At 45.3% G+C, this 18,208-nt stretch overlaps 1 protein-coding gene across 4 annotated transcripts in view; it reads right to left on the reverse strand.

Moving 5' to 3' along the window:
- The window catches only part of CSPP1 (centrosome and spindle pole associated protein 1), a 178,537-nt gene that overhangs the window by 87,178 nt on the left and 73,151 nt on the right, over positions 1-18,208 (reverse strand). For all 4 annotated transcript variants that reach the window (XM_084619083.1, XM_084619082.1, XM_084619080.1 and 1 more), the window contains exons 12-13: positions 12,711-12,883; positions 11,069-11,187 (exon numbers count right to left, since the gene is read on the reverse strand). In XM_084619083.1, the coding sequence (XP_084475209.1) occupies positions 11,069-11,187; positions 12,711-12,883 (292 nt within the window). The remainder of the gene's footprint in view (positions 1-11,068; positions 11,188-12,710; positions 12,884-18,208) is intronic.

Here is an 18,208-nt window from a genome sequence, read left to right on the forward strand (position 1 = left end):
ACCACCTCCCTAGGTAACGCATTCCAGTGTTTCACCACACTCCTAGTGAAAAAATTTTTCCTAATATCCAACCTAAACCTCCCCCACTGCAACTTGAGACCATTACTCCTTGTCCTGTCATCTGCTATCACTGAGAATAGTCTAGATTCATCCTCTTTGGATCCACCTTTCAGGTAGTTAAAAGCAGATATCAAATCCCCCCTCATTCTTCTCTTCCGTAGACTAAACAATCCCAGTTCCCTCAGCCTCTCCTCATAACTCATGTGTTCCAGACCCCTAATCATTTTTGTTGCCCTTTGCTGGACTCTCTCCAATTTTTCCACATCCTTCTTGTAGTGTGGGGCCCAAAACTGGACACAGTACTCCAGATGAGGCCTCACCAATGTCGAATAGAGGGGAAGGATCACGTCCCCCGATCTGCTGGCAATGCCCCTACTTATACAGCCCAAAATGCCATTGGCCTTCTTGGCGACAAGGGCACACTGTCGACTCATATCCAGCTTCTCGTCCACTGTCACCCCTAGGTCCTTCTCTGCAGAACTGCTGCCTAGCCATTCGGTCCCTAGTCTGTAGCGGTGCATTGGATTCTTCCGACCTAAGTGCAGGACTCTCCACTTGTCCTTGTTGAACCTCATCAGATTTCTTTTGGCCCAATCCTCCAATTTGTCTAGGGCCCTCTGTATCCTATCCCTACCCTCCAGCGTATCTACCGCTCCTCCCAGTTTAGTGTCATCCGCAAACTTGCTGAGGGTGCAATCCACATCATCCTCCAGATCATTAATGAAGATATTGAACAAAACCGGCCCCAGGACCGACCCTTGGGGCACTCCGCTAGATACCAGCTGCCAACTAGACATGGAGCCATTGATCACTACCTGTTGAGCCCGACAATCTAGCCAACTTTCTACCCACCTTGTAGTGCATCCATCCAGCCCATACTTCTTTAACTTGCTGACAAGAATACTGTGGGAGACCGTGTCAAAAGCTTTGCTAAAGTCGAGGAATAACACGTCCACTACTTTCCCTTCATCCACAGAACCAGTTATCTCATCACAGAAGGCAATTAGATTAGTCAGGCATGCCTTGCCCTTGGTGAATCCATGCTGACTGTTCCTGATCACTTTCCTCTCCTCTAAGTGCTTCAGAATTGATTCCTTGAGGGCATGCTCCATGATTTTTCCGGGGACTGAGGTGAGGCTGACAGGCCTGTAGTTCCCAGGATCATCCTTCTTCCCTTTTTTAAAGATGGGCACTACATTAGCCTTTTTCCAATCTTCTGGGACTTCCCCCGATCGCCATGAGTTTTCAAAGATAATGGCCAATGGCTCCGCAATCACATCCGCCAATTCCTTTAGCACTCTCGGATGCAACGCATCTGGCCCCATGGACTTGTGTACATCCAGTTTTTCTAAATAGTCCCGAACCACTTCTTCCTTCACAGAGGGCTGGCCACCTCCTCCCCATGCTGTGCTGCCCAGTGCAGTAGTCTGGGAGCTGATCTTGTTCGTGAAGACAGAGGCAAAGAAAGCATTGAGTACATTAGCTTTTTCCACATCCTCTGTCACTAGGTTGCCTCCCTCATTCAATAAGGGGCCCACACTTTCTTTGGCTTTCTTCTTATTGCCAACATACCTGAAGAAACCCTTATTGTTACTCTTAACATCCCTTGATAGCTGCAACTCCAGGTGTGATTTAGCATTTCTGATTCCATTCCTACATGCCCGAGCAATATTTATATACTTATCCCTGGTCATTTGTCCAATCTTCCACTTCTTGTAAGCCTCTTTTTTGTGTTTAAGATCAGCAAGGATTTCACTGTTAAACCAAGCTGGTCGCCTGCCGTATTTACTATTCTTTCTACACAAAAAGATGGGATGGTTTGTTCCTGCAACCTCAATAAGGATTCTTTAAAATACAGCCAGCTCTCCTGGACTCCTTTCCCCCTCATGTTATTCTCCCAGGGGATCCTGCCCATCAGTTCCCTGAGGGAGTCAAAGTCTGTTTTTCTGAAGTCCAGGGTCCGTATTCTGCTGCTCTCCTTTCTTTCTTGTGTCAGGATCCTGAACTCGACCATCTCATGGTCACTGCCTCCCAGGTTCCCATCCACTTTTGCTTCCCCTATTAATTCTTCCCGGTTGTGAGCAGCAGGTCAAGAAGAGCTCTGCCCCTAGTTAGTTCCTCCAGCACTTGCACCAGGAAATTGTCCCCTACACTTTCCAAAAACTTCCTGGATTGTCTGTGCATCGCTGTATTGGTCTCCCAGCAGATACCAGGATGACTGAAGTCGCCCATGAGAACCAGGGTCTGCGATCTAGTAGCTTCTGCGACTTGCCGGAAGAAAGCCTCGTCCACCTCATCCCCCTGGTCCGGTGGTCTATAACAGACTCCCACCACGACATCACCCTTGTTGCTCGGGCTTCTAAACTTAATCCAGAGACGCTCAGGTTTTTTTGCAGTTTCATACTTGAGCTCTGAGCAGTCATACTGCTCCCTTACATACAGTGCAACTCCCCCACCTTTTCTGCCCTGCCTGTCCTTCCTGAACAGCTTATACCCATCCATGACAGTACTCCAGTCATGCGAGTTATCCCACCAAGTCTCCGTTATTCCAATAACATCATAATTCCCTGACTTTGCCAGGACCTCTAGTTCTCCCTGCTTGTTTCCCAGGCTTTGTGCATTTATATATAGGCACTTGAGATAACCCGCTGATCGCCCCTTGTTCTCAGTATGAGGCAGGAACCCTCCCCTCTCACACGCTCCTGCTCGTGCTTCCTCCTGGTATCCCGCTTCCCCACTTACCTCAGGGCTTTGGTCTCCCTCCCCCGCTGAACCTAGTTTAAAGCCCTCCTCACTAGGTTAGCCAGCCTGCTCGCGAAGATGCTCTTCCCTCTCTTCGTTAAGTGGAGCCCGTCTCTGCCTAGCACTCCTCCTTCTTGGAACACCATCCCATGGTCAAAGAATCCAAAGCCTTCTCTCCGACACCACCTGCGTAGCTGTTCATTGACTTCCATGATTCGACTATCCCTACCCCGGCCTTTTCCTTCCACGGGGAGGATGGACGAGACCACCACTTGCGCCTCATACTCCTTTATCCTCCTTCCCAGAGCCACATAGTCTGCAATGATCTGCTCAAGGTCATTCTTGGCAGTATCACTGGTGCCCACGTGGAAAAGCAGGAAGGGGTAGCGGTCCGAGGGCTTGATGAATCTCGGCAGTCTCTCCGTCACATCGTGAATCTTAGCCCCTGGCAAGCAGCAGACTTCTCTGCTTTCCTAGTCAGGGCGGCAGATAGATGACTCAGTCCCCCTGAGGAGAGAGTCCCCGACTCCAGAGTTCCCATCCTATCCTGACCTGTAATCTTAACTGTGTTCCCTAGAGCTGGCAAAAGTCACTGGGGATGTACTGTAAGTATGTTTCAGCCAGGTCAGCCCTATAATAAGCATACATTAGGAATAAGTAAATGTGCCATTTTATGTTATGTGTTGTCACACAACACTGAATTCCCTCATTTATCTGCACACACTCCAACTGCCCCTCATGATGTTGGAGACAGCTGTGTTGACTGGTGCCACGATTACCTGCAGCAATTTGCCAGAGCCCATACTGCGATACAAGAGGTGCATCTGTACTGAAAGGGACCATGGACCCCTTGTTTCTGTGCCGTTACAGAGCTGGAGAAGAAGAGGAGCATAATAGTCTATTCTTGGGAGGGGATCTGTAGCATCCTAGGAGCATACGTGACAGTATGCTTCAGAGCAGAGATAAGTGCAGGCAACATTCCAGAGGGAGTCCTCAGGACAAGGAAACTAGGGTGGTCTGTGCAAAGCAGAATTGGTCAAGTATAGGCCAGATATAGCCAACTGTTGTTCATTAAGCCTGCCCTAAATACAAGGTTTGCCTTAGTGAGGACATGGTCTGACAGTTTCTCCTACTATCCTCCAGTGCTGTCTCTCTTCAGCAGTTCATATCACCTGCAAGGATAGAGAACTGTGATGTCTGTAGATGGAGGTTGAAAGAAGGCACAGGAAAGGCTGTGGTGTAGGGCTAATGTGCAACTTAACCCTTTGTTTTCTGGTTTTCAGAGATTTAAGCATACAGTATATGCATTCAGCATTCTAGAAGGGTACCAGGCACTGCACTAAAATTTATGGAAAATGAATTTCCATTGTTTTTTGAAGAAAAAACGGTTACTCACCTTCTCGTAATTGTTGTTCTTCGAGATGCGTTGTTCATGTCCATTCCAATCAGGTGCGCACATGTAACGTGCAGGACAGCCACAAGATTTTTCCACTAGCGGTATCCGTAAGGTTGGCCTGGGCGCCCCCCCGGAGTCATGCCCTCATGGCACTCAATATAGTGCCCTGACGACCCAACCCCCCTTCATTTCCTTCTTGACAGCTACTCTGACAGCGGGGCAGGAGGGTGAGTATTGGAATGGACATGAACACCACACGTTGAAGAACGGTTATGAGACGTTGAGTAACCGTTTTTTCTTCTTCGAGGGCTTGTTCATGTCAATTCCAATCAGGTGACTCGAAAGCCTAAGTTATGGAGGAGGGGTCAGAGTTGTCCACTGACTGGAGCACTGCTCTACCAGAGGCCGCATCGTCTCTGGCGTGCTAGGTAATCACATAATGCACAGTGAAAGTATGTATGGAGGACCACGTTGCCACTCTGCGTATTTCCTGGGTTGGAACCTGCACCAGGAACGCTGATGAAGAAGCCTGCGCCCTGGTGGAGTACGCAGTGAGCTAAGGGGCAGGCACCTCTGCCAGTTTGTAACACTCTCGGATGCAGGACATGATCCACGACAAAATTCATTGAGAAGAGACTAGAAGACCCTTCATCCTGTCTGCCAGAGCCACGAAAAGTTGCAGAGACTTTCGGAATGGCCTTGTTCTCTCGATGTAAAAGACAAATGCTCTGCGGACATCCAACGAGTGAAGCCTCTGCTCCCTGCCCTTGAATGTGGCTTAGGATAGAACACTGGGAGGAAGATGTCCTGGTTCATGTGGAAATGGGAGACGAACTTCAGGAGGAAAGCCAGGTGGGGCCTCAGCTGAACCTTTTCCTTATGGAACACAATGTAAGGAGGCTCTGATGTTAGGGCCTTGAGCCCAGACACCCTCCTGGCTGAGGTTATCGGTACCAGAAACCGCCTTGTACGAGAGCTAGAGCAGGGAGCATGTAGCTAGCGATTCAAAAGCCGGTCCCATGAGTCTGGAAAGGACCAGGTTGAGCTCCCAGGCCGGGACTGGCTGTCGAACTTGCACTTATAGTCTGTCGAGACCTTTGAAGAAACAGCTGACCATAGGGTTGGCAAAGACCGACCAGCCCTCTGCACCTGGATGGAAGGCAGAGATGGCAGCCAAGTGAACCCTTACTGATGACATGGACAGTCCCTGCTGCTTGAGATGGAGAAGGTAGTCCAATATGAATGGAATAGAAGCGAGTGTCAGGGACAAATGATGCTGTGCCGACCAAATTGAGAATCTCTTCCACTTGGCAAAGTAGGTAGCCCTGGAAGAGGGTTTCCTACTGCCAACGAGAACTTGTCTAACCTGGTCTGAGTAGGAACACTCCACTGGATTTAGCCACAGACCTTCCATGCCGTGAGGTCCAACGACTTGAGGTTCGGGTGCTGGAGACAGCCGTGATCCTGAGTTGGGGGAAGAGCAGCAAAGTGACTGGGGCTTCCAAGGACATGTCCAGAAGCAATATGCACCAGTGTTGGTGGGACCAGGCTGGGGCTATCAATATTACCACCGCCCAATCCCTCTGTATCTTGAGGAGCACCTTGTGAACGAGAGGGGTAGGCGGGAATGTGTATAGGAGACAGCCTCCCCAGGGAAGGAGGACACATCTGCTATGGAGACCGGGCTGTGATTCAGGAAGGAGCAGAACTGCTGACACTTCCTGTTGTGCCATGTGGCAAAGAGGTCTACCTGGGGAAAGCCCCACTGCTGGAAAATGGAGTTCGCGATGTCCGGGTGTAGGGACCACTTGTGGCCGTGGAGCAACCTGCTGAGATAGTCTGCTAACTCATTCCGAACCCCAGGGGGTTCGATGCTTGCAGGTGTACTGACTGCTCCACACAAGGCACTTTCTGGCATAGGGGAGAGGAGCGTGCACCCCCGTTTGTTGATATACAACATCACCGTGATGTTGTCTGTCATCACTGATACACATCTCTCACTTAAATGGGGTCGGAAAGTCTGACATGCCAGGCGTACCGCTCTCAGCTTTCTGACATTGATGTGGAGAGCAAGCTCCGCCTGAGTCCAGATGCCTTGTGTCCTGAGGTCTCCAAGGTGCACCCCCCCCCAGTCCAAATCCGATACATCCAAAACCAACAAGAGAGTTGGCTGGGGGCTGAAGAAGGGGACCTCTGTTCACACTAGCTTTGGATCAAGTCACCACAGAAGGGAGTTGAGGACCAGGTGAAGCAAAGTCACAACCCTGTCCAAACTGTCCCTGACTAGCCGACACACTGAGGCAAGCCATGACTGGAGCAGCCAGAGTCTGAGCCTGGCATATTGCACCACATAGGTACAAGTGGCCATGTGTCCCAGGAGCTTGAAGAAATTCCTTGCTGTGGTGGTGGAGAAATGCCTGAGACTCCAAATGATGTCATCCAGGGCCCGGAACCTCGATTCCGGTAGGTATGCCCTAGCCTGTGTCGAGTCCAGCACTCCCCCATGAACTCTATCCTCTGAACGGGGGACAGAGTTGACTTTCCCAGATTCAGGAGAAGGCCCAGTTTGTCGAACATTGCTATGATGAATTCGACTTGCGCCTCTACTTCAGCCCTGAAGTGGCTAGTCGAGGTACAGAAACACCCGTACCTGGCGCCTGCGCAGAAACGCAGCCACAACTGCCATGCATTTGATAAATACTCAAGGCGCCACTGACAGGCCAAATGGAAGGACTGTGAACTGGAAGTGGGTGTTGTGCACCACAAACTGAGGTATCGGTGCAGAGATTGTCGACGTCAGTGCACCTGCCGGATGTGTCCCCTGCAGCGGTGCAGAGGGCGTGTGGCGGCCCAAAGGATGCCAAGGCCACTGACGCTGGTCTGGGACCCTAGCTCTGGTGATAGGCCCAGGGTGTCCAGAAGGGCCACTGAGGAGCCTGCCACTGTCCTGGCCACTGTGCTGAGTAGGGCTGTCGGTCACGGTGGGAGCGAGATCTGCTCCTACTGGAGTGCGATGACTCCGCTTCCAACTCCAAGGTCTCCAACTGTGAAGACCACAGAGGAGTGGAGCCACTCGGCACTGGCGAGTGATGCCAAAAGGTCTGATGCTGCCTCAAATGCTTCCGGCATTGAGGGAAGCTGTAGGTCCTTGTAGCAGCGGACTGGCGAGCGGTGCAGGTCCGGACTCAACAGGACCCCTCCTGAGGCAGGAGTCGACGAAGGCCCCACCAGTTGGACACTTGATGGGGGGTTGCTGGCCACCTGGTCTTTAGACCTGGTCAGGGAGCGCCCTCTGTCAGTCTCTCTTTTATGAGGCACCGGTGAGTGAGACTGGTGCCTGGGACCTGTGCGTGGAGCTGTGGCGGTGTTGAGGGTCCTTAGAGGAATCCGTTCTCAGCACTGGCTCGTGCGTCAACAGTGCTGGAGCGCTGTGCACCAAGGAGGCGGTACTTGGGATCGGGTCCGCCGTGCTGGGGTCTGACTGAGGCTGAAGCACTGCCTCCATAAGCAGAGCTCAGAGGTGCTGTTCTCTGTCCTTGAGGGTCCGGGGGCGAAATCCCCTACACATTTTACAGCGGTCCCTAAGGTGACCCTCCCCAAGACACTTCAAGCACGAAGTGCACAAGTCACTTCTCGTCATAAACTTGCTGTAGTCGGAGCACGGCTTAAAGCCTGGGGACTGAGGCACACCCCAGAGCTGGGGCAACATGGGGTGAGGGGAACCCCCAAAGGAAACTTATGAGACAAAACTATCTATACTAACTATACTACTGAATCGAACTACATAAACACAATACTGCGAAGCATACGCTTGCCGAGGCAAGAGCAATAGGGAGTTCCAGCTAGCCGTCACAGGCAATAAGAAGGAACTGAAGGGGATTTGGGTTGGCAGGGCACTATATTGAGCACCATGAGGGCATGACTCCAGGGGGTGCCCAAGCCGACCCTACAGATACTGCTAGGGGAAAAATCTTCTGGCTGTTATGGCGCGCGCACAGCTAATTGGAATGGACATGAACAAGCACTCAAAGAAGTGGTGGTATTAGTGAGCAGGGAGTGAATGGAGAACAGCTGGGGTTGTGGGAGTGCACAAGGTTTTCTTGAAAAACCCTCACCAACACTCAGGTATCAGCTCTGCTCTCCTTCTGGCCCCTCCATGCTCCTACTATGGCTGAAGGGCCCATGAAGAGGAAGGGATGTGGTAGCCAGTGTGCTGTGAGCAGCACATCTACCATCTGGAGGCAACAAGGGGGAGTGGTGCCAAGCCCCAGAATCCATAGTCCACTTTGGGGGTTAGTGAAGGAGAAAAGGGCTCTGTACAAACCTCTGCAGCCTAGGAAAATTGCAGAAGTGTGAAGTGGGTTCATTCATGTCAATGGGATGTTCTCAGGTGAATCAGTACTCCCCATGGATGAATACAAGCTGACATAATAGGTCTGAGAGTTATGAATGGACACAATTCATCTCAATAAAGTGTTCTCCTCTCCTGTCTCACAAAGTCTATACATATCCCTGTTGTGTCATACAAGTATTGGAGATAATTTCACTACGGACTTTAGAGAATTTGAAAATTAAGAGTATATAATCTAGGGGGATCTATATAGGGAACCCATTGATCAAATAACCCAAAATTTGCAACACAAATTGTACCCCAACCCATATGATGGCATATCAGTTTTCAAGATCATCTCCCTATAGATTTTAAAGCATTCTGATTATTAAAATCAGTAATTTAGTGAGGCCGCATCTGTATTTGAGGAATCCTCTGACCAAATTACCCCAACTTGCACCATTAATTCTACCCTGGCCTGAATGTGGCCCAGCAATATCATGCTGGGACAGTAGCAACAGGATTTCCATTTTAAAGGAGTGAAAAAGGGTATACAGAAATTCTGCCTTTTGGGTTAGTGGTCATTTTTAAATGTCTACTGTCATTTGTGCACTGCTTGATTTTACGATGGCAATTTATGGGGCAAAATATCATTTCACATTTGATATGACTATTGTTTATGTGACTAAGGTTTTCCAGTGTCGGATATTGCCTTTCAACCCCAATTTCACAGAAACTTCAGCTCTTTGAGGTAGATTGGATTAATTATAATGGAATTTTTTTTTCTTTTTTTTTTTCATGATCGTTATGATTTAGTAACTTATTTCATAAATTACTGTTTTGATTCACAAAAATATCCTGGTGCCGCACTAATTAATGCTAACCTTATGACAGTCCCTATTATGGCTGCCTTTCCTGATGCTTAGAAACCCCTTTGATCATGCTGATTCTGATGAGAATCCCAGCTATTTGCTTTTCTTTGTTCACACCCGTCCCATTGTTCAAGAAATTGGTGAGGAGGCATGCAGCATGATTACGTTACTCTAATGCTGCTGCTTACTAGATTCTTCCATCTTCCCTCGACTTAGGTGATGTTTACACTAGAGACTTTACAGCGGCACAACTGTACCGATACAACTGCGCTGCTGTAAGTTGTCCCGTGTAGCTGCTCTATGCCGACTGGAGAGAGCTTTCCCATCGTCAAAATTAAACCACTCCCAACAAGTGGCAGTAGCTACGTCGGTGGCTGATGCTCTCCTGATGATCTAGCGCTGTCCACCCCCAGCGCTTCTGTCGGTGTAACTTATGTCGGTCGGGGTGTATTTTTTTCACACCCCTGACCGACAAAAGTTTTACTACTAAAAGTGCGAGTGTATTCATAGCTTAAATTAAAGCTGCTATTCTTGGCAATAGTTCTAAAATAAAATCTGAGTATTTAGACTTTGAAATACTGGCTCTTAAACCAAAAGCTTTGCTCTCAGGAACATTTTCCAGAAGGAGCACTTGCGGAAAGTAGTCAGAGAGCAATTAATGTGCATAACACGCATTTTCAGAAAGCTGCCACATTCAGGACTTGAACTTGCAGTACATGGGTAGTGCTGAAGTTCTATGGGCACACAATGTCAGCTTGAGTCATCCACTTACTCTGACCTCAGGTTGCCTGCAAACCCTCTCGTATGCAACAAACCCATCCTGCTGCATTTGCACCAGTGACTTCCTTTGGCTTATCAACTTCACTCAAACTTCCTCAAAGGGGTGGGGCAATTTTGTACAATAGCTAAAATCAATCCCAAGCAGGTGACAGCAGATTGAGAAGGATCAGAGCCAGAGTTTGAACCCCAGGTGTGTAACAGTTACAAGAACTATAAAATTATGATTTTTTTTATGAGGGCAGTATCTTGGAAGCCCCTTGCTCACACAACTCAAATTTGGACCACTAACACCATTCCCATCTCAATGGGGCACAGCTGTTTTCAAGCCAATCCAATTATTCATATGAATTTTAGAGCACTGAGATAAATGGCTGTCAAACAGAAAGCTAGTCTTAAACTTAACTATAGCTATTGGCCCACTCTAATGTCAACATAATGTAAAGAAACTGTGCTTACAATTTTTTAAAATAAAAAGAATCTGTGGCCTCAAATGTAACTGGATTTCTTGCGGTAAAATTTTCATAAAGAAAATTCTACCATAAAGCAATGGCTCAGCATTTATCACTATCTTAAAAATACTTCAAAACCATGAGCAGTTAGGTTTCACAGTGAGAAGAGATTTTCAGTGAAAGTCAATGGACTTGTGCTCCTAAATCCCTCCAGCACTTCTGAAAGTCATCCCCCACAGTTGATACAAATTGATTTTTAAATCCACTAGTAAATATATTTGTGTTATAGGATATTTTCCTTCATTTTATCTATTTTATTTAGCTACCAGGACAATCTGTTCTACTTCAAACTGTTATTTCTCCCTTTGTTTCTTCTTCCATTCAGGAAATAACTTTTTGCTTCTATTTTGGTTCATTGATTGCCAAGCAGTCAACTTACAGTATGCAAGATTAGGATCCAAAGGATTTCTAGCCCCATAGAAATAGTATGCATCATCATAGGGAGTTCTGTAGTTGTCTGTCAAAGTTGGGGGTGGAGGTGGAGGCAGAGGTGCAATCCTATATCAAAAGAAACGAACAAGGCCTTTTTTTATATTTTATTCGGCTACTAAATGAGAAAGCAGGACAAAAACAAAATCCGATAAGTCACTGTATGGGAAAGTTCTAGAATTAACTCAGTTAAGACTTCTCACTGAAGACTTGGTTGTGCCTTGTAAGCACACCCCTGAAGAGCACTAATCAAGCAGTCCCTGAACAAGACACATCCACGTGCACAAGGGCTGCAATCCTACTTGGCACTTACGCAGGCCAGGTGTGGGTAGTGGGAAGGTTTTTTGTACCCTCCCTATATTGCTCAACAATTTAAGGTCCATGCACAATCTGGTCCTCAATTAGGACTGTTTATTACACAGTCTCCAAATGAAACATAAGACTTTGAGTCCCCATTTCTTAAATTTGAGATTTATATCCTTTATGTCTCATGTTCTAACAGGGAAACAGTAATATATACTTTTCTCATTTAAAACATAGAGCCTCAATTGTGAAACTGTACTGCCTCAATTTTTATATCGCACACTCATCTCACTTAAATGCCCCACAACATGCAAATGCCTAGATAGACGTAATAAATCTACAATTCATGACTAACTCCATGAAAACATTCACTAAGAAAGTGTTATGATTTTCACCAATACAGCCTCCCAAAATTTCTCAATCAATAAGCATGTCCAAAAGAAAACAAAAATGTACACCTGAAAAAGATTAAGGCCATGTTTATACTACAAAATTATGTTGGCCTACCTTATGTCAGCTTACAGCCACCAGAGTTATTAAATTGCTTGTGTGCACACACACTTGGCTCCTTGTGTCGGCGGAGCGCATCCTTACCAGGAGTGCTTGTACTGATTGTATTGAAAGTGTGGGGCACAGTGGGACAGCTCCTGAAGGCCACTAACAATCAACTAAGCAATGCAGTGTCTACACTGACACAACATTGACCTAATTACATCAACCATCACTCCACGTTGTTCAGGGAGATGGCATTACTATATCAGTGTAGAGCGGCACTTATGTCAGCAAGAGCCAAATTTAAGTGAAGAAACTTCCACAGCTAGGTTGACCCAAGGCAGCTTACGTCGACCTAACCGTGCAGTGCAGACAAGCCCTCAGTCAGTCAGAGAGACAGACAGAGAAAGAGAGAGCGCGCACAAACAAGTACGTGTGTGTGTGTGTGTGTGTGTGTGTGTGTGTCAGTCAGAGAGACAGACAGAGAAAGAGAGAGCGCGCACAAACAAGTGTGTGTGTGTGTGTGTGTGTATATGAATAAAATGAGGTCTAGAGAAATAAACACATTCATTAAAAGTTTATTATTTTATCTAGATAATTTTTTTCATTAACTTAAAAAATAAAAATTTGAAAATATTTGCTTTCACTCTTAACTAGCTATTAGAAGTGAAAGGAAAAGCACCACAATGGTCTGCTTTGCAGTCGTTCTGAAAGGTAATAATCCGTGTAACCGCAGAATTTCTATCTAACCAACTTATCAAACATATAGTCACAAAATAAACATTATAGACAAGCACCTGGGAGCCACTATTTCACCAAGGGTGTTGGATAATCCTCTGTGAAAGTCTTCATTCACTGGTGAAATAGTAGGTGCAGGTACAGGAGTTTGGAAAGCTACTCTGGGCCTTTCAGGTGGTGCCTTCTCTTCAGAAGCTCTTTCTGTCAAACCAAACTGCTTCAGTCTGTTAGGCTAAAGATAAAAAATATGGTTAATTTATTATGTCCATAGCCGTAGATATTTTGAACCTCAATTGTGTACAGTGCCAAACCTTCCTGTGCCCCTCAACTGTCACGTTTCTAGTTGTTATAAGCAAATGTACATGTCTTTTTAAATGATTTTTTAGTAAATGAACGAAAATTTTCAAGATAGATAAAAATACAAGTAAATCTACATTTACACGCTTTCATAGTGTCTCTAAAACCAAGCTTTTGTGGATTTTCTAGGAAATAAATGATTGCAATGTCCAGAATACAAATATTTTCAGTGGTCTATACTAGTATCTAAAACTGCCAGATTTCTACATTGACAGCATTTTCATTCCTGTTATGGTTAGGTAAATTCTTGAAAGAATGCTTCGAAGAAAAATACTAGCTCTGTAACAGTTCAATTTGCAAAAGAAATAAATATTGAGACTTAACAATAAACATTTCAGAACACTAGCAATTAAAGAGAAAGGAATAGGAGATATTCTTTGTTATATTTTTATTAGATTTTCAAATCAACAAAGAAGTTACAGCAATTTTTTTTCAAAATATAGGGTGTCTGTTATATATCTAATTTTAAAAAAAAATGTTTATTGATAATTGGTAGCCTCAGAAGAAAAATGAAGGTAACATGCAAATGCAAAAAGCATGCAAGCTAGTTTCAAAACTATCCTAATACACCCAAAAGACATTTCTCTACCAGCTGCTATGCACTTTAGAAATATTTTCATATTTTTTTAAATGACCTAATTAGTAGAAAGTAAAGATTATTCAATATTTCAAAAGAAAAACTGAATTTATTTAACAATTTTGCTGGTCATTAACACCAAGGTGCTTCGCTAAATGTGCATTTATGGATCAACCTGTGCCAGCAGCTGTTGAATACTACATAACCAACTGTGTATTATATAACCAACTTGGTATATAAGTATTTGAGATAGCAGCAATAGATTAGATGTTTACCTCCTCATCACTTAGCTGCAAGACAGTATATACAATGACATTAGTACTCATCTATTTATGAACAGAACTGGAGAATTCAGGTGTAAAAAAATGTATTAAATTCTTAAAACCTGTTAGAATTTAACATTTAAGCTTATCATATTTAACTTTAAAATTACAAGAGGTTTTTTATCAAACAGAAGATTTCATTTGCACATCTTTTAGTTTTAAATTAATTACAAAGCATTCTACACTCTTTTCTTCAACGGTTTTTTACCTTTTCGTATCTTCATCAGTGGCATATTTAAACACCCATTCACACAAACATGTTTGTTGAGAGTTGTTCCCTATGTGTTCCCAGAGCCCCATACCAAAGTTATCAGGTCCAGATTTTAACACAGCAGCATCTTTTATTTTACTCAAGACATGGCTATGACACAGTACGTCTGTTAGCCATTCTATCCCTACAGACAACTTACAAATTTACTTTTTAAACCAACAGTGTATTAGGCCACGTCTACACTACAGATGCTACAGCAACACATAGTGTAGACACTTCCTACATCAACAGAAAAGGTTTTCCATCAACGAAGGTAAGCCGCCACCCCAGTAGTTAGGTCAGCCTAACTACAGCTTTCAGGAGTGTGAATTTTTCATGCCCCTGAGCAAGGTGGCAAGGTCAATCTAAATTCTAAGTGTAGGCCAGGGCCTGCTATTATAGGCATATTACACACACACTCTACTTAACTAGCGAACATTGAACTTCTCTCTGAGAGCCAATTTAAACCTAGTAATATTCAGTGGCATGGACTGCTACTTAATGAGGATAATAATTCTACTTAATTGGAATGCCCTCAGTTGAATTAGTGGTGTTCAGGTCACTGTGTGCGTCTCAGACTCATGCTGGTTGTGTCAGTTTGCTCTTACAACAAATGCTGTTCAGTCCCTCTTTAACTGTGAAACATGCAAAGAGTATGAAGTGCTTCACTACTGCAATACTCCTAGCTGCTAGCTTCCTGTTTCCACACCAACTATATTCAAAGTCAAAAAACTACATTAGCATAGAGTTAAGGTTGCTTGATGGTATGTTGTCCCCTTGCAAAACACTGAGCTGAACAAAACTCAAACTTCTGAAAACCAGGAAATGCAGAGTTAAGTTTGCGCATGCAACCCAAACTTTGTCATCTTTCAGCAATGCCGCAATTAACATACATACATTTACTCTGCAATCCTACAGTTGCTGAAATGTACAAGCGCTTCACCTCCTTTTACAATCCATTCACTCTCACCCACAGGATTCCACCAACACTGTTAAAGGACAAAAAGAAAAAAAAAAAAAAAGGAGAGAGAGTTGCTCATCCACCATCCCTCTGGTCCCCTGGAGCCAGCAGTAGCAAACGGGAATTATTTGTAAACACTCCAGTTGCAGTCAACAGTAAGTATAAGGGAATTGTAAAAGGCTGCAAAGAGATTAAGTTGTCCACATGGTATTCTCTCTGGGGAGTTGGTTAAGTGTGTGAGTGTACACCATGATTTGGAACCTCCATGAATCTTATTAATGCCAAGGTCCAGTGTGAGTATCTGCTACGTGCATATCAAAGCATCGCTCAGAGAGGATACAGCCAAGAGCAACCTTCCTTCCCCTCTCTAGTAGTGACAGATGGAATCCTATGCGTGAGAGTGAATGGGTTGTAAAGAGAGGTGAAGAGCTTGTACATTTCAGCAACTTTGGGGTTGGCAGCATAAACATGTGTGTATTAACAGGAGGTACTGTGGCATTGCTGAGAGAGGACCAAGTTAAGGTTGCATGGACAATTTTAAGTCTGCATTTCCAGGTTTTCAGAAGTTTGAGTTTTGCCAACTAAGTGTTCTGCAAGGGGACAACATACCACCAAGCAACCTTAACTCTACATTAACACATTTTTTTGCCATTGAATTTCCTAGTAGTTGTTTTTTTAAATAGGAAAAGGTATGTTGTTAGTAAGTTAGTAATCATTTAGGCAGTTCTATGCATGATGTCCTGCAATTTGCATCCCAAGCCAAATCAGTGTGTGGTCAGCAACCCCCACATCATGCTGTACTCCTCTGTCAAGGTTCCTTCCCCACTCTGAACTCTAGGGTACAGATGTGGGGACCTGCATGAAAGACCCCCTAAGCTTATTCTTACCAGCTTAGGTTAAAAACTTCCTCAAGGTACAAACTTTGCCTCGTCCTTGAACCCTATGCTGCCACCACCAACCGTGTTAAACAAAGAACAGGGAAAGAGCCCACTTGGAGACGTCTTCCCCCAAAATATCCCCTCAAGCCCTACACCCACTTTCCAGGGAAAGGCTTGATAAAAATCCTCACCAATTTGTACAGGTGAACACAGACCCAAACCCTTGGATCTGAAGAACAACAACGAATGAAGTTCTTAAAAGAAGAATTTTAATTAAAGAAAAGGTAAAAGAATCACCTCTGTAAAATCAGGATGGTAAATACCTTACAGCGTAATCAGATTCAAAACATAGAGAATCCCTCTAGACAAAACCTTAAGTTACAAAAAGACACAAAAACAGGAAAATACATGCCATCCAGCACAGCTTATTTTACCAGCCATTAAACAAAAGGAAATCTAATGCATTTCTAGCTAGATTACTTACTAACTAACAGAAGTTCTGAGACTGCATTCCTGATCCGTTCCCAACAAAAGCATCACAGAGACAGACCTTTCGTTTTCCCCCCTCCAGCTTTGAAAGTATCTGGTCTCCTCATTGCTCATTTTGGTCAGGTGCCAGCGAGATTATCTAAGCTTCTTAAACCTTTACAGGTGAAACGGTTTTGCCTCTGGTCAGGAGGGATTTTATAGCACTGTATACAGAAAGGCGGTTACCCTTCCCTTTATTTTTATGACATCCTCGCTCTCCCGCAATCTTCTTCAATCTTGTGATTCAGGAAGCATCCAGAGCCATTGGCCATTATCTTTGAAAACTCATGGCAATCGGGGGAAGTCCCGGAAGACTGGAAAAAGGCTAACGTAGTGCCAATCTTTAAAAAAAGGGAAGAAGGAGGATTCTGGGAACTACAGGCCAGTCAGCCTCACCTCAGTCCCCGGAAAAATCATGGAGCAGGTCCTCAAGCATTCAATTCTGAAGCACTTAGAGGAGAGGAAAGTGATCAGGAACAGTCAGCATGGATTCACCAAGGGAAAGTCATGCCTGACTAATCTAACTGCCTTCTATGATGAGAACTGGTTCTGTGGATGAAGGGAAAGCAGTGGACGTGTTACTCCTTGACTTTAGCAAAGGTTTTGACATGGTCTCCCACAGTATTCTTGTCAGCAAGTTAAAGAAGTATGGGCTGGATGGATGCACTACAAGGTGGGTAGAAAGTTGGCTAGATTGTCGGGCTCAACAGGTAGTGATCAATGGCTCCGTGTCTAGTTAGCAGCCGGTATCTAGCGGAGTGCCCCTAGGGTCGGTCCTGGGGCCAGTTTTGTTCAATATCTTCATTAATGATCTGGAGGATGATGTGGATTGCACCCTCAGCAAGTTTGCGGATGACACTAAACTGGGAGGAGCGGTAGATACGCTGGAGGGTAGGGATAGGATACAGAGGGCCCTAGACAAATTGGAGGATTGGGCCAAAAGAAATCTGATGAGGTTCAACAAGGACAAGTGGAGAGTCCTGCACTTAGGATGGAAGAATCCAATGCACCGCTACAGACTAGGGACCGAATGGCTAGGCAGCAGTTCTGCAGAGAAGGACCTGGGGTGACAGTGGACGAGAAGCTGGATATGAGTCAACAGTGTGCCATTGTTGCCAAGAAGGCCAATGGCATTTTGGGATATATAAGTAGGGGCATTGCCAGCAGATCGAGGGACGTGATCCTTCCCCTCTATTCGACATTGGTGAGGCCTCATCTAGAGTACTGTGTCCAGTTTTGGGCCCAACACTACAAGAAGGATGTGGAAAAATTGGAAAGAGTCCAGAGAAGGGCAACAAAAAAATTATTAGGGGTCTGGAACACATGAGTTATGAGGAGAGGCTGAGGGAACTGGGATTGTTTAGTCTACAGAAGAGAAGAATGAGGGGGGATTTGATAGCTGCTTTTAACTACTTGAAAGGTGGATCAAAGAGGATGGATCTAGACTATTCTCAGTGATAGCAGATGACAGGACAAGGAGTAATGGTCTCAAGTTGCAGTGGGGGAGATTTAGGTTGGATATTAGGAAAAACTTTTTCACTAGGAGGGTGGTGAAACACTGGAATGCGTTACCTAGGGAGGTGGTGGAATCCCTTTCCTTAGAAGTTTTTAAGGTCAGGCTTGACAAAGCCCTGGCTGGGATGATTTAGTTGGGGATTGGTCCTGCTCTGGGCAGGGGGTTGG

Source organism: Lepidochelys olivacea (genome assembly GCF_965140295.1).
Source record: "Lepidochelys olivacea isolate rLepOli2 genome assembly, chromosome: 2".
NCBI classification, from domain to species: domain Eukaryota; kingdom Metazoa; phylum Chordata; order Testudines; family Cheloniidae; genus Lepidochelys; species Lepidochelys olivacea.